The sequence below is a fragment of the Taurulus bubalis genome (assembly GCF_910589615.1).
Source record: "Taurulus bubalis genome assembly, chromosome: 14".
Taxonomy (NCBI): Eukaryota; Metazoa; Chordata; class Actinopteri; order Perciformes; family Cottidae; genus Taurulus; species Taurulus bubalis.
Genome location: NC_136602.1, coordinates 24,624,523 through 24,649,940, shown reverse-complemented (window position 1 = coordinate 24,649,940; position 25,418 = coordinate 24,624,523). Strand labels below are relative to the sequence as shown.

General features: G+C 45.6%; 1 protein-coding gene across 2 annotated transcripts in view; it reads right to left on the bottom strand.

Moving 5' to 3' along the window:
- Nucleotides 1-25,418, bottom strand: part of birc6 (baculoviral IAP repeat containing 6) — a gene marked incomplete at its 5' end in the record, with an annotated part of 111,414 nt that overhangs the window by 82,683 nt on the left and 3,313 nt on the right. For both annotated transcript variants that reach the window (XM_079230203.1, XM_079230204.1), the window contains 30 exons: nt 62-198; nt 484-703; nt 1,771-2,123; nt 2,824-3,032; nt 3,825-4,039; nt 4,258-4,357; nt 5,139-5,447; nt 6,320-6,507; nt 6,594-6,740; nt 7,319-7,452; nt 7,585-7,732; nt 7,896-7,993; nt 8,650-8,781; nt 8,868-9,029; nt 9,192-9,322; nt 10,271-10,437; nt 10,534-10,665; nt 11,783-11,914; nt 12,107-12,267; nt 13,202-13,427; nt 13,575-13,724; nt 14,757-16,397; nt 16,531-16,589; nt 17,670-17,836; nt 17,959-18,184; nt 18,268-18,350; nt 19,392-19,503; nt 20,187-20,380; nt 22,485-22,622; nt 24,756-24,937. In XM_079230203.1, the coding sequence (XP_079086329.1) occupies nt 62-198; nt 484-703; nt 1,771-2,123; nt 2,824-3,032; nt 3,825-4,039; nt 4,258-4,357; nt 5,139-5,447; nt 6,320-6,507; nt 6,594-6,740; nt 7,319-7,452; nt 7,585-7,732; nt 7,896-7,993; nt 8,650-8,781; nt 8,868-9,029; nt 9,192-9,322; nt 10,271-10,437; nt 10,534-10,665; nt 11,783-11,914; nt 12,107-12,267; nt 13,202-13,427; nt 13,575-13,724; nt 14,757-16,397; nt 16,531-16,589; nt 17,670-17,836; nt 17,959-18,184; nt 18,268-18,350; nt 19,392-19,503; nt 20,187-20,380; nt 22,485-22,622; nt 24,756-24,937 (6,453 nt within the window). The remainder of the gene's footprint in view (nt 1-61; nt 199-483; nt 704-1,770; nt 2,124-2,823; nt 3,033-3,824; nt 4,040-4,257; nt 4,358-5,138; nt 5,448-6,319; nt 6,508-6,593; nt 6,741-7,318; nt 7,453-7,584; nt 7,733-7,895; nt 7,994-8,649; nt 8,782-8,867; nt 9,030-9,191; nt 9,323-10,270; nt 10,438-10,533; nt 10,666-11,782; nt 11,915-12,106; nt 12,268-13,201; nt 13,428-13,574; nt 13,725-14,756; nt 16,398-16,530; nt 16,590-17,669; nt 17,837-17,958; nt 18,185-18,267; nt 18,351-19,391; nt 19,504-20,186; nt 20,381-22,484; nt 22,623-24,755; nt 24,938-25,418) is intronic.

Genomic DNA, 25,418 nt, shown 5'->3' with positions numbered 1-25,418 from the left:
TCATGAATGTATTATTTATAAACTGGAGGTGGTCTCCGTGCCACAGTGCCGCCGGCTTTACCTTCAGTCCTGCGCTGCGCTGCAGCTACAGGCGGCTGCAGAGGAGACAGCAGGCTGTCCAGCAGGTTCAGGAGGCCCTCCAGCACACCACTGTTACTCAGGGATCTTTGGCCGATGCAGGACAGGAGCATGAACACCCTGGAGGAAACGAGATGAAACGTACTGCCGTTAGCGCCCGCCACCGCAAGAAGAAACATGCTGTTAACGCATGCATGATAAAATCATTGCCGGATACGTTAACGTGCCCAGCCCTACTTTCTTACAAAAACAAAAGATGATATTCTTGTGAATTCAGTATACGAGACAGCCTTAATTATTGTTATCTGATAAAAGCATGAAATGCCCCGTCCCTTTTCCATAAATGCCGCAGTGGGAGGAACTGGAACACAACGTGTGGTAACTGAGTGGAACCAGGTGTCCTACCGGTCCTGAGGGAAGATGAGCAGCTGTTCAGAGTTGTAGAGCTCCTGCAGCACGTTGGAGAGGAACTGGCCCCACCAGCGCTCGCCTCCACACAGCTGCACCAGCAGCAGGCCGGCGTGGAGGCGGATCTTAGGCGTCCCGCTGATGCAGAGGTGTTTGAAGAGCTCCTCACAGGCCTGGGCATGGAAGGTACTCTGCAGCACCGAGGGCACCGAGTGGCCTGGGAATACAGGAATGAGCAGCGTTAGGCAGGAGGCCGTGTGTCTGCCACTGGTCACACGCTGGGGAAATATCCAACATGTGTAAAGCTGCGTTCACACCAAGAGAGACGCTGGATAATATTATGAACCCAGACACCAGGGAGTTCGATGTTCCCACGTTTGTGGAATTTACACAAGTAGGAAACGTAACTGTTTTCATGGAGATAAGGAACGAACAATTAATCAGACTCCTCCATTTGCACTACTTTGCACTTTTCAAGGTTCAAGGTTATTATTTGGCCATTTGCGTCGAGACCAACAGTCCAGACTCATTGGGATTGTTTGTGCAGGGCTCTGAGTCAACAGTTTTGGAAAAGGAAATAAGAAACGCACTATAACTGGAAAGAGAAAAACTATAAAATATGAAAACACTATACATACGGCGGAGTATGTACAAAGGTGGTCGTATATAGAAGAGGGGCATTAGATTGACTACTGTTGTCGTTAATGTCTTTTTTATATTTATCTTGTTTATTGTGTATTGTGTATGTAAGAGCAATGTGTAACCGGAGTCAAATTAAATGCATGTGTAAACACACATGGCTAATAAAGCTGATTCTGAAGATAAGCCACGCCCCTTTTCCGGCGCTAATGAAGCAAATAAACCACATAGCATAAAAGTCGGGTTACAAGCCGCTACTACCTCCGGTCGGTGTCCCCGCTAGCTCCCCGCTGTAGCCAGCTAGTGCTCCTGTTAGCGCTCCTGCTAGCTCCCGCTAGTTCCCCGACAACCACCGGAGGTAGCGGGACCAGCCCCGGCTCGACACCCGACTCGGGCAGAGGGGATGCGGGCAGTAGCAGCAGCAGCGGGGAGCTAGCAGCAGCGCTAGCTAGCAGCAGCACTAGCTCGCTACAGCGGGGACACCCACCGAACGTAGACGCGGCTTGTAATCCGACTTTTACGGTATACTCGCGCGAGTAAAGCTTTGTGGAAATTTCCAGCACTTTTGGTGTGAGCGTAGCGTAGCCCTGCCATCGTAGTACAACACTTGATGGAGAAGCAGACCCAGCGGTGGCCAGTATTCACCGTTGTTGGAGTGCAGCAGGCTGAGCAGCGTGTCCAGCAGGTAGCGGATGATGGTCCTCAGCTGCTCCGTGGAGGAGTTGTGCACCAGCTCCTGCACCTCCGGGGCCCGGGCTGCGGGCAGCGCCTTGCGGCTGGCGCCCAGCGACACACGCAGCCGCTGCACGGCGTGGTGAGCCAGGTTGAGTTGCAGCTGCAGCTGGATGCAGTCCTGGTAGGCTGAGAACACACGCTGGTCCTCCTCCACCACCTTGTCTGGCTTTCGTAAGAAGTACTGGGCGTTGTTGGCGCTGTTGAGAGGCGGCAGGTCGATGTTCTGCAGGAGGGTCTCCAGCCGATGGCAAGCTAGATTATATCTAAACAAGAACATGAGAAGCCAGTGTGAATCAAAACAACTCTGAAAATGCAAAGGGAGCTAATTTAACTTCACATTCGTGAGCTGTATTTATAGATGTGTGTCTTCAATAGAAACCAATGGACTCGGGACTAAAAGCCACAGACGGTAGTAGAAGTCAGAAAGTAATGAGAGCCTTTGATGTGCTTTTCATTAATAAACATTAATTTGCTTATGATTGGTTCTGTAGCATGCAGATTTTAAATTTTAAGCAGATCCAAAAGACGCATAAAGTAAAAAGATGACGATTATCTTTTCACTAATGATTAAGAAAAAGTGACTGAAGAGTTTCCGGGTCAATTACAGCAGTGATTTTCAACCAGTGTGCCGTGGGAAAAAATCCAATTTCACTTAATCGGTCCCCAAAAATATTATTTATTTGCCGCAAACAATTTGTTGAGCGTCTGAGCTGCAACATAGTGGCTGGACGAGTAATGAAATACTCTTCCATGCCAGTAGGTAGCGCAATACTTACCTACCATACATGCTCTGTTATGCTACAATGTGACATTTCTTTTGGTTGTTGGGATTTTTTTTACTGTAGAAAATGTGCCACGGCTCAAAAAAAAAGGTTGAATGAAGGAACACTGAAATACAGGAAAAGTCCGTCAAACCCAACCAAGTGGGATTGCAGTTGGAATAACAAGGCGCTGCAGTCTTACCGGCACTGGATGTCCTCCTGCAGCGCCACCATCATCGCCAGGTGCTGATCCACGTCGGGCTGACTGGCCGCCTCGCTCTCTCCTCTCAGAGGATCGTGCATCAGCTTGAGCTCGCTCTCCCAGGGCAGGATGTAAGTGTGGCCGTAGTAGAAGCCCAGCGGGATCTTCGCCCGGGCATTGGTGCTGCCGTAGCGGCCAATCACGGTGATCTGAGGAGTGTGGGAAGCAAACGAGGACAATGAGTCACTGATGTGAACAACTAGATCCTGATGGTCAACACTTCAGCTCAGTCATCCAGCGGCTATCCAAACATCAGGGTTCAGACTCATTCTGACCAGTGGGTTTCATGACTTTAAACCAAATGTCATGACAAACATTTAGTGAAATCTGGGTGTAAACAGTAAAAAGTGAGTAAATGTAGTATTTAAACTAACAATGAGAACACAAAGCATACAGTAAACCTTAAATGACACAAATGAATGAGACAATAGTTTGATTAAAAGAATAAACATTTATATAGATGCCTGTATGTATGCCTGCTTATATTCTGAGTCTTTCTTTTAAAAGCATATTCATTATTTCAAACTCAGCGTAAATGAACGACATGAACACATGAATATAACACATTTACATGACTTTTACTACACTTTTTTTTTCTTCCAGGACTTTTCCAGGCCTGGAAATAAACATTTTATAATTCATGACTGTTCCAGGTTTTCCATGAATGAATGAATGAATATATACTTTAGTAATTCCCAAGGGGAAATCTGTTGTCAGAGCATAAAATCGACATATACCAAAATAAAATAGCAAAAAAAATGTAATTAAAATTAAAATAGCAGGGATGAAAGATATGTAGAGCGCAGAGAGTATTATTTAGGAAATAAAGTAAACAATAGAGAAGTGCAAAATGCAAAGTATGCATGTGTAAGTATGTGAAGTTTAGGTAAACATACACGTGTGCCTAAATGACGTAAGAACCCTGAGAGCTAAACACAGACCTTCATGAACCTGCAGACGGGCGGCGGCAGCAGGTCGTGCAGGATGAGCGAGTGGGTGCTGATGTCGGTGGCCACCACCAGCCGGCGCCCGTCCACCTCCTCGCCCAGCGTCCAGATGTCGATGGACAGGGAGGCCAGGTCGCCGCAGGTCGGGATCAGAGCGTCGGTCAGCAGGACGGGACGGCCGAAGTCTAGCGTGACGAAGCGACGAGCTCCTGGGAGGAACGCAGAGGGAAGCAGGAAGTTCACGTCGTAAACATTTTAATTCGTTTTTCAAGGTTTTTAAATGATGCTTTATATTCTATATTGCCATATTACTATAAAGGATAACTGTATTTTAACTTTACAAATACAGTACATTTTCAGTATGTACAAATCTAAATGAACAGCAGTTAGGTGGTAGATATGTATGCATCATAAGAACATCACATACCAGAGTGCATCCGCTCTATAATGATGGACTGGTGTGGCGGAGGCTGCAGGAAGTGAGACGCCTGGGAAATGGCCAACGCCAGACCACTGCCCATGTGGCTCTGCGGGGAAAAGAGTCCATTATTCCACAATTAAAAAAGAAACTTGAAATATTTCTTGATTTAGTGCACTGACTACTTGGCTTGGGAGCAATTTTACGAACTCTTATTCACACGGCACGTTACACAGGCTGTGTGCTGATTAACATTCATCTAGTAGAGATGCTTGCTTTCAGAAATATAAACTGAAAATGTTTTGTACAAGACTCCTCCTCGACAACAGAAAGACCAAACGGGCCTTTAAGAGGCCAAAGTACTGCCAAACCACCCACATCTTGTTCCCCGTTAATCTGAACCGCTCTATAGCCGCTCCACTAAAAGGTCTTAATATTGATATAAATCAGAAAGTTAGGGAAATAATTAATAAAGCCAGACATTTGGAGCCAATTTTTGGCACCGAGAGTTGTTGGTTGGTGTTAAAAAAAGTACCCAGTCCTGTATTCGAGAAGAGCCAGCTGTCATTAACTGACATACAGGGTTCAGACACATCCTGACCAATGGGTTTCATGACTTCTCCAGGACTTTAAACCAAATGTCATGACAAACATTTAGTGAATCTGGGTGTAAACAGTAAAAAGTGAGTAAATGTAGTATTTAAACTAACAATGAGAACACAAAGCATACAGTAAACCTTAAATGACACAAATGAATGAGGCAATAGTTTGATTAAAAGAATAAACATGTTTATAGATGCTTGTATGTATGCCTGCTGAACACATGAATATAACACTTTTCCAGGTTTCCCATGACCTTGTAACATAGCACATCGCCGCGTGGAACTAACCGGCTTGGCCTTCTGGGAGTTCTTGTGCGCCGCCAGGTTGACGGGCCCGGGGTCCATCATGGATCCGGGGAACAGGTGTGCCAGCTCGGCGCTGAAGGCCGCCGACACGGCCTCGTTTGGCGGCGTGAGAGGAGGGGTCATGAAGAGCGGCGTGGTTTTGGGCGTCGGGGGGATGACGTCAGACGGGTGGATGAAGAAGCCCGGAGCTGAGTTGGAGTTGGAAGGCACGGAGTTGTGGATGGGCCCCAGACCGGAGGCGGTGGCTGCTGCAGAGGTGGTCTGGTGCAGCTTGGCCTCGAGCTTGGCCTTCTGTTCCCAGCACAGACAAGAGGGATCACTGAAAACACTTGACTGGAATGAAACGGCACGAGAACATGCAGAGAGAAACTCTACACCTTGATACCAGAAGTGTGTAATGACATGTTGCAGGTCTAGTTGGGAAGATGGTTTTTCCAATGACATTTGCAACCATTTCATACATTAAATCAAAGCATGTTTCTCTCTTTCCTATTCACATGTTGGGTATTTAACTTAGTGGGGGGTCATGTGTGATTCAGAGAAATCTTTTCCGTTTCTTTTTTCTCCACGTCTCTCAATCGAACATCTCATGTCCCCAAAGAGGCCAGAGAACATTTGAGATAAAATGAAAATCCATGACAAGATATTGTGTTGGTTGCATGCATTGGAGACGGAGTACTACTATACAGGGTTCAGACACATTCTGACCAATGTTTTCCATGACTTTAAACCAAATGTCCATGACAAACATTTAGTGAAATCTGGGTGTAAACAGTAAAAAGTGAGTAAATGTAGTATTTAAACTAACAATGAGAACACAAAGCATACAGTAAACTTTAAATGACACAAATGAATGAGACAATAGTTTGATTAAAAGAATAAACATGTATATAGATGCCTGTATGTATGCCTGCTTATATTTTGAGTCTTTCTTTTAAAAGCATATTCATTATTTCAAACTCAGCGTAAATGAACGTCATGAACACATGAATATAACACATTTACATGACTTTTACTAAACTTTGGGGATTTTATTTTCCAGGTTGTCCATGACCGTAAGAACCCTAACTCCCCAGAGTCAAAAGAATATTTATTTAGGTTGACTTTGTATTTGCCACTAATGCTTTTCTAAACACAAGCGTGTGTGTGTGTGTCTTGGTCACCTGCTGCTGCAGCTTCAGCAGCTGCTGCTGCTTCTCCTGCAGCACCTGCAGCTGCTGCTCCGCAGACACCATGGCGTGGGACAGCGATTGGAGCGCCACCTGAGCCGCCGAGCTCAGCGCCGTGGACGCCTCGCCGACCGACCCGGTGGACAGGCCGCCCACCGCGGGCGTCACGCCGAATGTGCTCACTGGGGGGGGGGAAAAAGAGTCGAGGTTCAGGCAGAGACCCGTCACGAGGCCGGGACAAGTGGAGCGAAAGAGAGGCGGCGTTTACCAGTGAACATGCTGGCGTCGTCCCGCTCCACCCGCGTGCCGTCGCTGGTGGAGATGCAGGTGAAGTGCAGAGGCTCGACCTCCAGGAGGCCCGTCAATGCGGTGAAGCTGCCTTCTGCTGCTGCACAGCTGCTCACCTTTCCATTTCCTACAGGACACAAAACAACACTCAAGAAACCATCACAAGTCTCCCTTAAAAAATGTGCCTTCATTTTATAGTATGCTTGCACATGAAGTAGATTTGATTAATTGCTCTTTGTAATATCATAAAAGTGCTGACTTGGAGGTTTAATTGAGTGTTTACATCCATATCTGGTTAACAGTGAAGGAACTGGAGCCGTTAAAAATCATTTTTAAAGTAATCTTACATCACATTTTAGCGTCACATCGTCTGCACTCGATGACTGATAATCATAATCATGATAATCATGATAATCATCAGTCCACAGCGAGCCGGTTAAAACCAGTTAGCTCTGCCAGCCAGCCTTGTTGCCGTGTACATCCACCTCAGAGCTTTAACCTCTCGGCTAGTCCGCAGCACAGACTCGGGTCATCAAAGCAGCACATTTGAGGTCCGCCCTAAATGCCTTTTTTCTCACCCTCAACAGCAGCTTTTGTCTTTGCACATTACGCAACACCTTTGCTGCCCTTGAGAATGTTATCTTAAATACGTGGTGGCTCTGCACCGTCTACACGCAGTGAGCAGGACGACTGGATAGGAAGTACCTGACAGGATGTCAGAGAGGTCAATCTCATCCGACTGGACTCCGATGCTGCTGTTGAAGGCATTCTTACAGGAGGAGCCGCTGACCTCCAGGTCAAAGAGCACCGGGTCAAAGGGAGAGCTGTACAGGCCGTACCTGGAAGGAAGAGGACAGGAGAGAGGAGAGGAGACGCTTGTGTTTAGGTAGAAACATCAAGGAAGTAAGGACACTGTGTCCTCCAATAATAAGTAATACAATGAAATGGTATTGTGCATCACAGTAGCGTACCTGGTCTGCAGCAGGGCCTCCAGCGGGGTGAGGCGGTCCTGCAGCTGTCGAGAGATGGTGGTGAGCAGAGAGGCGCAGGAGGTGCTGCAGCCCGCCAGGTCCTCTTCCTTCACGTAGTTCAGCAGCACGAAATACCAGAACACCGAGCCTGTCGGCAGAGGGAGAGGTGTGAAAGAGTGCTGGAGCGTCTGGATGGTTACCCTCGACTCGACAAACTATCGGGAGACGGTCACGGTGAGGATAGGCTTCTCACATCTAGTGTAACCATCGAGAGACGACGTGTTGTTCCGTGGAGTCGTTCAGTTACTTACCACCTGTTGCTGCTGCGGGCAAGTAGATCATATTGTCCAGCATGGCCTTCAGAAGACTCACGCCAAAACCCTGTTGACTTGGCTCCCCTTTCCCGTTGCTGCAGCCAGAAATACAACAGCATGATCAATATTATCGCCATTTAAAAACACAAAATATACATACAAATAGAAATACATGCACTTCATCATACGGGCCTTTTCGACAACGGGAACGCAACCATCCGTAACATAAGGCGGAGTCATTATCAAGGGTTCTGCTTTTCTCTCCAGTGTTCTCCTGAACCTGTCAGGAACTGAACAAACCCCAGTGCAGGTACTCTGAGGGGAACAGCTGCAACAGCGAGTTCGGATAAGTGTTCTGCAAGGAAGTAAGCTTCAATATACAGCGGATATATTCTCATAGTGAATATTCAGCCAGTGTGTTTTAATGCATTGTCCATATGAACTGTAGCCTCCGCTCACGTCTGTTGGGAGTTACTGGGACGTGCCATGTAAAAACTAACACTTGGGGTGGGTTTGGCATTTTCAAAACCTGGAACTTTTCCAGAAGTGAACTATTTTGCAATTCTCTCCAGATTGAACTGTATTAATTAATTGGTTGTCACGTTTCCTTTTTGAAAAGGTGCGTTTAATGCATTTTCAACGCGGTTACTCAGTATAAATACGGAGCGTTACTGATAGCCAGAAGCCAGTGTAACCACTGTACTTCATACTGTGGTGACGCATCATCACTCAACTCCACCGCGCTCCTCACCTGATGCAAAGTGCCAGAAAGCGAGCACACTTGTGCGCTATGCTGCGGCCCGCCTCGAAGAAACACATCCGCACGATATCCGTTAGCCGCGTCCGGGTTTTGGCTAGCAGGCCCTCCTTCCCTTCTCTGACACTACAAAAAGAGACAAAGGATATTCTACTTGTTTGTTTAAGTGGAAGCAAAGCGTGGCCCAGGTGACATATTTGCTCTTATCCCACCTGCAGGGTCCGTTGGAGAAGACTCCGGCCAGCCAGCACAGGATGTCCAGCGTGAGGCTCTGGCCGTGCTCGCTGGCCGGGCTCACGTCTGTCCGCCGGCACAGAGCGTCCAGCAGCTTCTCGTGGAAGTCTGGGAACTGCAGCATGGCACAGCGTTGGACCCTGAGGAACACACAGCCACAAAAGACCGTTAACCTTTGCAATATGTGCAGTAGCGTCATCATCCTCTGACTGCACGTGTGTTATTAACTATTGTTTTCCTCTTCATGACGACAACATTATGATTACACAACAGAAGCTGACGTCCCTCTACGGTGATCTGACCTTTCTTTGGGCATCGAGGTCTTCTTGAACCTTCTGATTGTGACGGAAACCTCCTGCAGCAGGTCGCAGCCGCGCAGGTTCTCCACTTTCTTCAAGGGTGTTGAGCTGTTGTTCACTGCAGACACCTTGTCCTGCACACACACACACACACACACACACACACACACACACACACACACACACACACACAATAAATGAATGTGACTGTGCATCGATGGTGGACTAATCATTCATCTTGTTTTAATGGCTTCCCCTGAAGGCACTCATTACTGATCACTCAGTTCATTAAACAATGCCATTATGATAATCATGACTTTGGATATTTTGACAGTTTGAAATGCATCTCATTAAATATGTATAATGTCTTATGCATTGCTTTGCAGCGGGAAACTACTGAGGAAAGGTTCACAATATTTCTAAATATTTCTAAAACAATAGTCAGGTCCCGTATGCTGGAACTGTTTTTGTTTGCTGTAGTCCCTCATGTTAAATAAGTTGTGCTAAAATAACTTAAGGGTTAAGTCTGTCTCAAGTAAATATGGGGCTTAAGAGGTCAAATCACATTTTATAGAATTGCTTTTAAGTGATGTCGTCCTGTTATGATCTATCATGAAGTTCTTTTGTTCCCCTGGTTTTGTTGGTATATTTTATTTATTTATTTGTTTGCTTTCTACTCCATTAGTTTGGTTGTATTCATTGCCTTTATGGTCCTTTTTGTTCAACGGTATTTAAGTTATGTATGACTATGCTTTGATAACTTTGTTTTTAAAAAGGCACTATATAAATAAAGTTATTATATTATTATAAAACTGTAATAATCCTCAGTTCAGGAAATACTGTTGACGACTACAGACTGCACAAAAAGTACATCGTAAGATACTGGCTTGCTTTTATTAAAATCATCAAAAGCCGAACACTAACTTTAGGTTAATTTATGAATATTTATTTGAACTGAACCAGGACTGCACACTTGATCCAAACACTCCAGAAGAAAACTGCTTCAATGTGTGTGTTTGAAACCAGACAGGAACAAAAATCAAGCCAGGTGTATAAAGAGACGAGAGGCTGTGAGTCGGTACCTTGGAGGCCTGAGCCCGCTGCAGCAGGGTGGACAGCGAGTGGGCTTTGGTTCCCTGAGGCTTGGCGCTGGGCATCCTCACCACGGGCCGGGGGCTGTCCTCCATGGCCCGGTCGCTCACGGCTTTGATGTGGACCAGGAAGGACCGGTACTTTCCTCCTGCCATGCCTGCAGTGGAGGGACGGGACAGATTCTCAACATCTGAGCACAAACCTCTTCAGTGTGAGGTCAGGGGTCAGAAGCGGGTCATGTGACGGCCGTTACCTTTGACCAGCTTGGGGCTGGTGAGGCTGAGCATGCCGGCGTGGCCAGAGAGGTCCAGCCCACTGGCCAGCCACACCGGGCCACACAGGACGTCCTCCTTGTGGTCCTCTAAGAACGGACACAGCATGGAGCCTACAGCAAACACATGAGCCGTTACTCATGACCATAAACAGTCAAGCAGGTTCAACACATTCTGACCAAAGGGTTCATGACTTTAAACCAAATGTCCATGACAAACATTTAGTGAAATCTGGGTGTAAACAGTAAAAAGTGAGTAAATGTATTTAAACTAACAATGAGAACACAAAGCATACAGTAAACCTTAAATGACTCAAATGAATGAGACAATAGTTTGATTAAAAGAATAAACATTTATATAGATGCCTGTATGTATGCCTGCTTATATTTTGAGTCTTTCTTTTAAAAGCATATTCATTGTTTCAAACTCAGCGTAAATGAACGTCATGAACACATGAATATAACACATTTACATGACTTTTACTACACTTTTGGGATTCATTTTTTCAAGGACTTTGGAAATAACCATTTTAAAATGCCATGACGTCCAGGTTTTCCATGAGCGTAACAACCCTGTAAGTGTTTATGAATGTTGAACGACAGCCCTCGGTCCTAATAGATTAGTGGAGATTGTCACAATCATGACAGTAATTAACATACAAACAGTTGCTTTTTCTGTAAATTGCATGTAAAAATAGTACAAAATCTCAACTAAAATATACTAAAAAAAGAAAGGGCCGTCGTCACCACAGACAAATAAAAGCTGGTCCCAAACAGGACGGGGAAAACCCGAGTGTGGATAAACTTCTGGTTCCTGTCATGTGAACGTCAACTCAGCAGAATGCATTCCCATCCCTTTAATTTAATAAATTCAACAATAGAAAAAGGAGCAAGTGGCAGACAAAGCTTCATGTCCATTTAAATACGTGGACGAACACATTCTGGAGAGGTTAACATTGACTTTCCACTGTTTACCTTGAGATAAGAGGTCAATAACAGATCTTGGAGCTCAAACAGGATCAGAAACTCAACACAAACAGAAAGACGTTCTTGTTAATAACTCTCGTCATATTGACAAGGTTCCTCAGATATTGGATTGTCTTGGTTTTAGCGATGATAAAGGTCAACGTCATGTTGGTAGTAGTGATGCACTAAATAAAGAATATATATTCGTTCATGAATCTGAAATGGAGCAAAGCTCATCTCAAGCTAGTGTGTCTGCGCCGCTCACCTGACGTCTCCTCTATGTCCATGAACTGGATGTCCTCGGTGAAGTCGTGCAGCAGCGGCTGGCCGTTCCTCTCCCCGTTGGCATGCAGCACGCTGGAGAGCGGGAAGGAGATCTGTCGGTCCACGGCCGTCTCTGAGGCACGAGAGACCCGGTTCAGACACAGACAGCGGATCCACATTCAGAACACCACAACTCATAGTAGCCGATATTAAAAAGACTAAAAAACAACATCTTGAACCGCCATCGTTGTGGCGCTAAAGAACAAATCGTGCGACAGAAATGAAAAGGTTTGAAAACGCATGCATCTCAGAGCGGCGTCCTCACCGCTGACTTTGACCAGCCCGGGCGCTTTGTTCTTCAGCAAGGTGACCTGGATCTGAGGAATGTTGACGATGTTGGCGTTCAGGAGGAACTTGAAGTCCACATGGCCCACCATGCAGGCCTTGGGCAGCACCAGCTCAAACACATGCTCGTCCCAGCTGGAGCTGCAAAGACAACGGGGGTCAGACAGTCCACTAAAACACTGGAGGAGACTCATGAGGAGACAGACCTCCACGTCTCATCATCATCATCATCATCATCATCATCATCATCAGGACAGTTTTAAGGCCATATACCCCAATGCTGACTGGGGATTTGACTTGGATGCTAAAAAACATTTCCAAAACGTATGAAAGTGAAACGTTTTCATTTTAGGAAAAAATTGCTAATGAAGTAATGGACATTTTGGGAACGAAAAGAATTGCTCTATTGTCATATTATAATATTATATTATTATACCAACGTAGATAAACTCCTGGCACAAGATGATGATCTCTTTAAATTACTTTTTGCTGCTAGCTAGAAAGCAACCATCAAAAATTAAATGAACTGTATGGTCTTTACATTACAGCGTTGATGTCATCATCAGGATTCAACACATTCTGACCAATGGGTTTCATGACTTCTCCATGACTTTTAACCAAATGTCCATGACAAACATTTAGTGAAATCTGGGTGTAAACAGTAAAAAGTGAGTAAATGTAGTATTTAAACTAACAATGAGAACACAAAGCATACAGTAAACCTTAAATGACACAAATGAATGAGACAATAGTTTGATTAAAAGAATAAACATTTATATAGATGCCTGTATGTATGCCTGCTTATATTTTGAGTCTCTTTTAAAAGCATATTCATTATTTCAAACTCAGCGTAAATGAACGTCATGAACACATGAATATAACACATTTACATGACTTTCACTCAACTTTTGGGGTTTTATTATTTTTCTCCATGACTTTTCCAGGCCTGGAAATAACCATTTTAAACTTCCATGACTCTTCCAGGTTCTCCATGAGCGCAAGAACCCTGCACCATGTAAAATAGTGAAAGAAGTAGGCGTCGGACATAATGCGTTGCCGTCACCGAGTCACACACCTGTCGCTCTGAAGCTTCCAGGTGCGGGTGTGCTGGGCGGCGTCTCCGTGGTGCTGCTGGTGAAGGTGCTGCGGGTGGCGGCGCTGCTGCTGCTCCTGCTGCACCTCCACCCAGCACGGCGGCACCGTGGCCGAGAAGCGCGGCGTCAGTGTCTCGAAGCGCGTCAGCTCCACGAGCGACATCAGGCTGTCCGTGGTCAGCGGTTGGTCCACCAGGAGGTCCACTCCTGCACAGAGGCCAGTCGGGGGACAAGTGTAGGACTTCAGATTAACAGTGTCACAGACAGGCCAGTGATGCTGCGCTGAGTTTACTCGCTCGACAATCTACTCGCGTGAATAATTCCCAACTCTTGTGGTGCGTTGAGGTGGTTTACCTGAGATCCCCGGGCTGGACGGGTTGGACGAGGGCTTCGCCCCCTCCAGCAACAGTTCGGCCCCTTTAGAAAGGGGGCCGTCAATAAACATGTCTCCGTCGTCTATGTCGTCACACACGCCTCCAATTTGAAGGAAATGAAGTTCTCCACCTTTGGGGAAGGGAAATGACAAAATTAATACTGATTTGTTGACTTCTATTTCAATGCTAACCTCATTGTATTTATCTTCAAAGCACATTCACTTGTCTACCTTTCAGCTTCTTTTTTTAAAATTGAAATCCAAATGACCAACTCACATCGCAGTGCTAAATGATAGATGAGTAAAATCAGAGCCAGATCAGTTTGATACCAACATAACTCCAGAAAGTAAATCTAAATAAATATAGTAATAGTCAGATATCGAGTTTAATAATTGTGCATTAAACTAAATGCACGTATTGACTTTTGAGATTCAATAATTGTGGTAAATATAACATGGAATACTTCTTCCCACAAACCCATTAACAATAAATCAGGTTGTTGTTTTTTTGTGACATAAGACCATTGTACAGCTGACACAGTACATACTAATATATGTATACACACACACATTCGGTACATACATTTTTACGTCCGACATATTAATATCATTCAATATATTGGCTATTCGTTTTTGTCCATTTTGGAGATTTCAAAGGTTTACGCCACACTACTGAGGAATAATACTGACGATAGTTTAGTTTTCATGTTGTTAACAAATCCCATGAAAAGACAATAGACTTTGCTTTAGTATCGTGTGCATCAAAGTCTGATACATCTTCTTCCTCTGGGCCACAAAGCTCCATTGTTCTCCACAAACTATTTAAAAAAAAAAGTTACAAGGATTATGATGCAGTGGCTATGGCCACCTGCCCACCAGGAGAGTCACACACACACACACACACACACACAATAAGAAACATAATACAGCACCAGCCCTATCCTTTAAATGAATCTTTAAAATGGAGACTACAAGAGAGACCATCACCAGTGAGTCAATGGAAATGACTTATTTGAACACCTGCCAGTTAAAAACAATCAATCTATTACAGTAAACATGCACACAACCCTCTGAAAGAAATTCTAATCATAAAAAATGTTTTAAGCATCCATCCATCCCAGTTAACAGCACTGGGGGAACAGGTGGAGGAAGTGAACACTCACCTTTGGTACAGGCACAGAGACGGTCCGTCCCAGAGCAATAGGTAACCGAGACAAAGGGGTCCGTCTCTTCTGGGGATCCGTCCTTCTTGGGCGGCTCCACCTTGGCCAAGACCTCCAGCGTGGACAGGTCCAGTATCATGAGGAACCCGGCCCGCGTGGTCACCACCAGGTGGCCCAGGCCGGTGACCTCTGCCCGCTTGCACTCTTTGCTGGTGGACGGCCCGCTGGCGGTAGCGCTGCTGGTTGTGGCTGCTCCACATGCAGTCCCAGTTCCAGAGCCTACCGGGCCCATTCCAAACCTAGAAGAGGCCTTTTTAGACCCACAGGGGTGCGCCTCCTCAGGAGCCTCTTCGCTGTCGTCCTCCCTGCCATCAAGCACATCTGGAGGAAGCAATATAAGAGAGGTGATGGCGTCATTAGGGTCCCAGATCTGCTGCACCTTGACAGGTTCCTCGTCCAAGGTGACGATACGGGTGGAGTAGTTGAGTTTGTAGAGTGCAAGATAGCCTCCACTCCCACCACTTGGAGACCTCTGCTGCTGCGGCTGCTGGTGCTGGTGGTCTCCTGGGGGCAGAATGAGGGGCGTCTGAGGCGGTGACCCCGCCGAGTGGTGGCCTTCCACCCCATTGGCCACCGAGTGGTCTCCTTTGCGCTGGCTGCAGAGCGCAGAGTGCAGGCGGTTGAGATTGTTGAGCGCCTCCACTTGGTTCGTAGAGCTCAGAGACTCGGCGCCGCACGGCTGCAGGCCGACCAGGAGGTGCACGCCGTCCCAGCAGGGCGTGATGGAGTCCACGTAGAGACTCTCCTCCTCCAGCTGCTTCGGCAGCCTCAGGCACTGCACCAGAGCTCCCGGGCGAGGCGGGGTGGACGCGGTCGCCGCGGCCAGCGTGCTCCATTTGTCCGTGTGGCCGTCTAACCCCGCCAGGTTCGTCGCTGCGTCCGCAAACTGCTGAATGTAAGTGATGGGAGGATCCTGAAGAAGAAGCTGCTCGTGCGTGTCGAACTCCATCTCGATGATCTGCGGCACCGTGAAGCCCTCCTCGTGGAGCCCCTTGCTCATCAGGTTGTTCATCTGAGCAAACACCTGCCCCGAGGACTTGTCGTCCACCTCTCTGATGCTGTACAGCAGCAGCACGGGTATAGTCCTGCGAACGGCCGGCAGAGAAGAGGGGCTCGGCGGCTGGGAACCTACGAGGTTCGAGAAGGCCTGCTCCTGGGCTGCAGTCTGGGGGCTGCAGGCCTCTATCTCCATGGGGCCCTGGTCCTGTAGAGGATTCAGGAAGGGCTCAGGCCCCTGAGTCCTTAGGGAACCATCTGTGGTCCTGCGTGTTTTGGCTGGCGTTGTGGGTGGGGGTCCAGCCACGGGGGCGCCTGAAGCCGAGCGGTAGCTGAGCAGGCCGCCGGCCAGCAGGCAGGGGAAGGGAATGTTGTGTTGGTCAGAGGCCTTATCCTTTGCTTTGGCCTGGCTGTGGGCCTTGGCTTGGGTCAGTGAGGGGTTGGCTCCCAGCTCCTCCAGGTCCTTGACCGTGTCCTCCAGCACGCTGGCCACCACCTCCCACTGGAGCTTCTCCGGCTGCTGGAGAACACTCAGCGCCGTCAGCCCCAGGCTCACGTCCATGCTTTCCCACCGGGACGGCTGGCCTGGAACAGAGGAGAGCGAAGAGGGATGAGGACACCAAATGATGGGCGAAGCCGAACATAAAGAGACGGATCCACGTGGCTTCAGATTGATGATTCATCCAAATACAAACAACTAAAACTCAAGTCTTCATACCTGTTACTGACTCTGATCGGGAATGCTCATCACTGTCTGAGTCCTCCAACTGGTCATCACTGGAAAAGAAGAAGTGGTTAGAAAAACATGACTAACATGATAAAACAAACTGAGACTCTCACACAACATGTCTACAGAGAAAGAAGGACCGAGTGGCCACTGTCCTTCAGGTCATCCACACTTTTGTTCTCATTTCATCAGGAATGTTGAAGAGATCCTTCTGTGGAGGAGTTTCTCACTAACCACTTGAGGAAACTGGTATTTTGAAGCTCCCATGTGGCCTCAGTTACTAATATATGTGCATAGAAATGTTCTTTCTTTGCACAGGCAAAATCACCAGTACAATCCTGGCACTTCCACATCTAGACTCATGTCCTCTGCTGCTAAACTCTGTCTGACCGCTGCTATAACTAATAATATAACTATTGTTCTATATGTTGTTGCATTTTTTAACTTTTAACTTTTTTGCACCAATCACTTTATGTCAGACAGAAGAGAAACACAATTTCAAGTCTTCTGTATGCTTGTGACAAATAAAACTGACTTTGACTTTTGGATGTGAACACCAGCCCAAGTTTTGACATTACAAAGTTTACAGCAATGTTATAATTTTACCATATTTCTGTCAGAGTTCTGTAACCAGAACCATTTCCTCCTGTTCTGTACTGAAGTACACTGCTGAGGTACTTTTCTGCTATGACACATTATTTATATATTATTCTTGTGTTTCTCTGCCATTATTCACGTTCCAGAAACCTTTGGAATCTCGTGAAGACAAGTCTCGGAGGACTATCCTCATCTTGAATAGGTGCTAGTGGCCAGTTCACTTTCCACTTCTGCAGCTAGGTGCCTCAAATATTCGTCAGCTGCTCCTCAACTCCGGTTAGCAGCCGGTTGAGTCGTCTGCCCCAGTTCAATGCGTCTTGCACTCCTCACTCTGTGACCACTCTCTATCTCTACATCCGACCTTCTGCTCGCTCCAGCCTTTCAGATATAGCAGCAATGACCAAACTAACTTTAGTCTGTGAGGTTTCCACTGAGGAAACGTCCTTCTCTGCTGAACGCCATGGTTACAGCCTCGTGGATCTGCCGTGTGTGTGTGTGTGTACACTTAAATGAATCAGCGGGTGTGTGTTCACCTGTCTCCCTCTAGTTTGGGCAGGTCAGAGCAGGAGGAATCCTCCAGCCAAGCCAGAGTTGGTCTCCGAGACTCAGTCAGTGCCGGATGGCTCTGCTCACCACCGCACAGAATCAGCTGCCTCAGGATGGCTGGGTCGTACGGATTGATGTCAAACTTCAAGTGCACCTGTTCAGCACACAATGACACACTGTTAGCTTCTAACACGTACCGTCTGACAGCAACACCTCTGAAAGCGAACCACAAGACAGATGATGCGGTCTCCTGCGTTCACAGCGAGCCGCTCTGACCTTCATCATCTTGGAGACATCCCAGATGCAGATCTTTCCCCTTTTGGTGGCGGTAGCCAGAAACTGCGGGCAGCTGCCGAAGCCGTAGCAGGCGATCTTGTCCGAACTGTCGTGACTGTTGGGAAACTGGGCGGGGCTTGTGGCCAGCGTCACCGACAGCGGCACGTTCTGCGTGTGCTCGCCCTTCACGAAGGGACAATTGGGAGAATGTCGCTCGTGTTCGGACCTGGAGGGGAGCGGAGAAGTGTTGGTCATCAAATCACGCGTTATAGGAGATAGATTAACGCATAATGAAGGCTCTGTACTCACCAGGGCTCATCTGTAGGTTCCCAACAGACCAGACACACACTGCAGGTGAAACACATGGCTCTGTCGTCCCCTGTTGAGGCCGGCTGTGCGGAGACGGGGTAAACGATCACGTTATTGGACATAATCATCATCTGGACCAAGATGGCGGAGAGTGCACAACGTGTCTCTGCAATTAGCAGTTATCTGTCCATTTGCTTCAAGTCTCCTCGCTAAGAACAGTCTTGCATACGTGTGCCGTTCAGCAGACAAGAACTTTTTAACATGGTTCTGTATCTGCAATCTCCTGATTAGACAGATAGGAGGCGCCCAACCCAGAAATGCTCAAGGAAAGAGGCGGGGTTTAGCTCAAACTAACTCCATTGGCACAACATTTTTGTCGCCATTGTACATTCACTGGTGAACAAATTGGATGAGCTGCAAGGGCAGAGGATCACTCAAAAGGATGGACTGCAGCATCAGGATGTTTGAGGAAACCTCGCCCACCAGCGATGTTCCCGATAGCACATGTGAGCTAACGCGGCGCTACATCCTCCAGGCGGATGGGACAGCAGATAGATGTCTCCAGTAAGACCACTATAATTATAAACTGGAAGCGTCAGCTCCACACTGCAGAGGCAGAGTTGCAGCAAAGAGGAGCAGAATCAGATCACTCGACAAAAGCTTAAAGAAATGGCGACAAAGCATAAAGCAAAAGCGCCTATTTGGTAATATTTTGGATTTTAACCAAACTTTAATAGTGAAGGGGCAGCACCTGGAGGCAAACGCACACCTCCTAGCGCACCACCCTTAGATACACGTTGACTACATCATTGCATCTGACCTAATGGTTGCTGCTGATGGTGAAATTAACACATATTGTTCCTTTGCAGACACTGATGACTCTGTGCAAAGCTTTCTATGGCTTTAGATTGTTGGCATGACACCAAAGCACATGAGTTTTTACAAGAGCAGTCTCCATGGTTACATTTGGTTAAATGCAGCCATGTTGCTTCCTCTAACTGAATAATGTTCCAGTGACCTGAAACACCATCGAGCGCTACAGTGCAGGCAAATACCCCTTTGACTGCATGCAAATAACATGAATGTAGAAGTATTTCTGTCTTCCGAGTTCCCTCTCAACCTACCTGGTGGTAGAATCCTGCCTGAGCCATGGGGTCCGGCTGAGCCCACCTGTAGCCGGCATGAGGCCACGACGTAAACGTCTCCCTCCTGTTGGCCTCGCTGTACATCAAAGATCTGGAGAGAGCAGCGCATGTTAGAGTCACGCTCAGGTGGAAAAGGTCACAGTAATATTTGGGAAATATTTATTAGGCTGTAGTTTACATTATAAATATATTAATAGCTTTAATCTGATGGGTGGAAAACACAGGGGCCAACTGAAGATGACAAATATAGTTGAAAATGTAAAATCTATATAGACCAATAGACATAGGAGACATGACTAAGCTCACAATCTGACCCATAATAATATGTTGGGTTATTTAAAAAGGTTAAAATACAGCAGATTTTAAATATTATACATAGTATTTGGATCAGCAGCATTCAGTTGCTTTATGTTAGCTAGCTCAACAAGTGTAGTAAAGTTTAACCCCTTTACTGAAATGCTGTTAAAACATGATCCATGCCTTTTAAATAACTCACTTCACACTACATCTGCAACACGTCCTGCTCACCCAGAAATATGAACATATAACCTCCAATACTATAGGAAGTATGGTCCATCAGCTGTGTTCACAGAGTTGCAGCGAGAGAGAGGTTCAACGTGTGCATCACTTCAGGAAAACAAATGAGACAGACCAGATGCACTGCTGGTGTCGAACTGATTATCTTGCAGATAAATCTACACGCGTCCCGTGAAGCTTAAAAACCACTAACTCCCTGAACAGGCTCTTGGAAGAAAAGGTCATTTGCTTGCTCACCGGTCCACAGAGCGCCCGGGGCCGACCCCGAGCTCCGGCCTGGCGCTGGACAAGAGGTAGGAGAGCCGGTCCATGATGGACGAGGCCACAGACAAGGCCGCGACGTTCTGGTTGATCTTCTTCAGCTCGTTGACGATGGCACTGGTCACCAGCTTCAGCATGTGGTGGGGAAGATGGAAGGTCACCGTCGCCCACTGGGAGAATCAAGAGGAAGCAAAGAGAGAGGAGAGGAGAATTTTAGGAATTTTAGAAAATATTAAAAAAGATCAGAAAAAAGAGATCAGGCAGAGATCCGGCCATACATTAAATTGTGATTTTGTTTAAAGCAGACAAGTTACAAGTTCTTTCAGTACATGATGACGAGTTAGTGTTCTCATTACACAGTAAAGTAGCGGCAAGAAGGAACCGAGCTCCTGTCATTTATGACATTCATTCATTCATTCATCTACACGGTCTGCAGCAATGCTTTATTGTATTGGTAGAAAATAAAAAAGACAAAATTATAAGATTAACCATGCTCATTTGTAATTTCTTCATTTTTACGCAATACACCAAAGTCATGAACATAACATTATTTTGGCGGATTCCAGGTTCATCCACTCGAAAGCTCAGTTTCGGGTGAGAAATTGTGCTTCGTGGTGATGGGCTAAAAGAAAGAAGATGATGCAGATGAGGAGCATTTAGATTCTTCTGGGATTGTTATTTAAGGCTGTTATGTAGAGAGAGTCCCAATTAAAATCCAACAGTTTTGGAGCAACAGTTGAGTCTGTCTGGTACAGCGGGGAAGACAAACATGATTATATAATGTTAGATTATATAGGTTATTTACACATAAAACAAGGCTACACAGTTGCTCATTATAAAAACGTTTAAGAAACATAATCTGAACGGCCTTTCACACAAAGTTCAACCATTTTACTTTTAAATATCATTGTGGCCCCGTTGAACATAATGGGTTTCAGGCGCAGTTGCAACCACTTTTCCCTGTCCAGCGTTTTAATGATTTACTGAGATGCTGCTGCCAAACGCTCAAACTAAATCTCTTGCAGCTCTGACTTCTCCTCTGTGTTTAAGGCTGCTGTCTCTCCGGTCCAGCTGAGGCAGGATGACCTCTCCTTCCATGCCGCTTATAGTCCACTACAGGTCCTTGATCGCGGAAGGCATCACTCTCTCGGACGTATAAAGTCATTAAAAGTGCTAAAATGGGTTGCCAAATATAGCTGGCTGGTGCCCCATCCACGTGTGTGGAACACTGCCTATGTTTCACAAAACAAACACTTTTGTTAAACCATGTACTGAAACGTCCTTTTTATTGAGTAGGTAGTTGTATTGTCTCAAAGTGCTTTTGACAGGTTTTTTTAAAGACTCAACACAACAAAAATAGATGAAAATCCATCAGAATCGAGAGCTACTTGGTGACATCCACACTAATACACTTCAGATGAATGAAAACAGGGTTGTGAAATGTATACTAACGCGCTGGGAAAAGAAATATCACATGACTTCACTTAAAGTGGGCGAGTATTACATCACTATAATAAAAGGTTGTGCATGATACAAAATATCTTCCGTTTTATACTCAGACACATTTCGTGAACAAGTTTTATTTTTCAAACTTAGTTACCAGGCTGCAGGTCTGACTCGCTCCATCACATTTACTTTAGAACGAACACTTACAAATCAAAGTTTAATAGATTATGATCAATAACTTTGGTCTCACTCGTTTCCTCGGTTTCGTCGTCGTCTGTTCTCGTAGCTGAAGTCTGTCGTAATGGACAGGGTTTATGTTTTTGTTCCTTAACAGTTTATTTGTGAGCGTCAAAATAATTGAAAAGAGATGATCAGAACACTTCTGTATGCAGCGCTGAAGCGGCTTCACTGGAGTTGAACCTGGCTTTAGAGTGAGTCGTTCAAGCTCAACTAAATTATTCAGAGAAAGTAAAAGGTATGTTTATGAACTGCCACTATGCTCTAAATAATCTTTTATAATTGAATTGTTAAGAGGTTGAAATGTTAGAAATACTCTGTGTACTGTAATGAACTATTTGTAGGAGGACGATCCAAATAAAGACTTACCTTAACAAAAGTTAAATAAATAAGCATATAATGCTACCGGATAAATAAGCTTCAAATAATAAGGATCGCAACCCTTGTAGGTCGATATATTTCTTCTAGTGTTCGCTGAACAGAGATCGTGATCAGAGGAGCCTGAAGGCCATTTCCCTGGATGGCCCTGGATTATACAAGTGTCATGTTATTGTGTCCACCGTAACAAGAACGAAAGGATGCCAGACCCACCTTGGCCACTTTGTGATTGGCTGCCGTCTCGTGCGAGGTGCTCTTCAGGCCTTCTTTGAGCTGGCCGATGAAGAGTTCGTAGCCCTCTGTGTTGGACACGTCGATCTTTTCCTGACAGGCCGACAGCATCTGCTGGGCCTGAAAAGACACAAACACACACATCAGTGATGCTTATGCCTGCCTGGGTCCGGCATTGGGTCTGCCTTCATTACCACTGAGCGGTCACACGGGCTGTTTAGCCGCATGGTGCATGATGATTGACTTTACGTCACCGTCTGCGTCCAGTCGGCAACAGTTAACGAGACTCCAACAAGCAGTTTGGGTCGCAGGTCCTTGAGGATGTACATAGATTTTCAGATGCATCGCGATTCTCTCTTAAACGGTTATGATTCGATGCAGAAAACTCAATAATCGCACATTTAAAACTCAATTCCCAACGTTATGATCGCCTGTAACAACTCTGTGACGCCGGGCTGTCCGTTCCTTACCGCTGTCCCTGAACGCAACAGACGTAACACACACACAACACACGTGTCTTGTTCCTGTTTTAAGCTAGGCTAAATACTAGCAGAGTTCTGGAGAGGGCGGCCGAGTTTGAGCAGCCGAATATACTGTATAAACACTTCTATTTCATTGTATATACACTTTGCTTTTTTGCATTTTCTTTATTATTACATTTGGAAACGGCCGTCGTTCAGACGCAGTATGTGGCTACGGATAATATTATGAACCCAGACACAATTGAGTTTGATGTTCCGACGTTTGTGGGACTTCCACAACAAGTATAAAGCAGAACTAGTGGTTATTTCCATGGTGGATGGTGGAAATGGTAACTGTTTTTACAGAGATAAGCCACGCCCCCTTTCCGGCACAAATGAAGCGAATGAACCACAAAGTCGCGCCAGTAAAGCGTTGCTAATATTCGCAACGCTTTTGCCGTGAACGCAGCATTAAAGCTACTTCTTCTTCCACCCAACTAGGAAAGAGTGAAGTGAATCACCAAGTAGACCGCAACTAAATGATTTGCTTGAAGAGAAGTCTGTATTATTTATTAGTGAATAAGAGCAGCTTGTTATGTCACGTGACTCAGAACATACGGAATTATGTGTTTTTACTTCAAGGATGCTGCTACAGACCCAATTTCATTGGGTCCTCTTTGAAGTGCTGGAAATGTAACCCTCCATTAACACATCTCTTCTATTTGTTACTAATATTGAATTAATAAAAGATACAAGTAAATTCATCAGTTTTTTTAATATGAATCATTAAAAGGTGTTTTTAAAAATATCTAACGTGTTTGATGCAACAAGATGAATCCATAATCATTTTATAATCACATCGTAGATCTCTGAATCAAATGGTGAGATTCTGACCTCTAGCAGAGAAATGGGATTAGTTTATATTCACATATAAAATACAATAATACTTATATGAGCATCTGCTTGAGACATAACCACTAAATGCTGTTGTTTACATTTCCCTGCTTTTCCCGGAAATAAACACGGGTATGTCTAAATGTGTGAATTCTAAAGGTCGAACCGAAGTGTTAGGACAGGTCCACATTTTTCCCCAAGTGTAAAAACAATACTCAGGTGTCCATATGAATATTTAAAAAAGGTTTTGCTTGCTGTAAATCATTCCTCCTGTTCAGACTGGATATTAATAAGGCTGCTTCCTAAGGTGATTTCATCATAATTCACATCCCTCGTTCTATGCAGATTAAAACGTACACGTGTGCTGAATGTTCTTCACTGCAATGAGCTTTAGATTTAGGAAAGTGCTCAAATCAACGGAACAGCTGGTTGAAGTCTAATCACTGAAGGTAAATTCTCTCATTTTAATTATTACACATGAAAGAGTTGAATAAGAGATGAAAGCAGATGAGACGTCCAGTGTTCCCTAAGGACTTTTCCAGCAGCAGCGCTGAACTGAACCAGTTTCTTTTCTTGCTGCATCTCCACATGGGCCTAACGTTACATTCATTCATTCTGAAGTTCATCCAATATTTGCACTTGACATTTCCACCCCGATATGCGCAGACATTTTGACAGTTGAGTGTTGTGACATAAAGGCTTTCTGTGTGTGCGAGTTACGACAGCGTGGCATAATATTTTTGGATAATAGAGTTCCGTGGTCCTGTCCAATAGACACAGTCGGAGCGTTTTAACCAGCCTTTCATATACTCAGATTGAGCAGTTTATTCCATGGGACAAAATGCTGAGTGTAAACACATCTCTGGAAGGCTTCCTGGTGTCTCTGTCGCCCTCTTACCTCTGTGACCGGCACCTCCAGCTGAACCATGTCCTCGGGCTTGGCCACTGGAGGCTGGAGAGCGGTGTCCAGGAGCAGGATCCCGTTCAGGTCCTTCCTGCATCCCACTGCATAGTCGTCCACAAAAAGCACCTTGTCCACTGCTGGAAAGTACTGACACCTGACACGCCCGCCAGGTTTAGCTGTGACAGGAACAGAGGACAACAGACAGTGTCAGGAGAGAGAAGGCCCGAAGGTACGGCCTGAGAAAGCTCAGTTATTGAACATGTTTGGTCGAGCATCTTGTGCCAAACAACTCGAAGCCAAACATTTGTTCAGAAAAACGAGTCTGACCACCTTTTATAACGATAGCATCAGTTGTTGCTCTACCGTCTGGATAAACTCAATAGGTTGTCTGAGCTAAATACAAACATGATTCAAATTTATTCCATAATCCTACGTCACTTTACTTTTGTTCTGTTTTCTCTGTGGAATTGAAAACACAGAGAAATGTTTACCAGCAGCTTTTGGTGCTTTGATTTATTGCATTGGGTTTTTACATAACAATAAATAATGATTAGCGGCATTAAAGCGCTTTGAGTGGTCATTATAAGTACAAGTTCATTAACCATTTACAATAATTTCCTGCCCTTTTGTCTCGTGAATCCTATAAAATCCAGCATC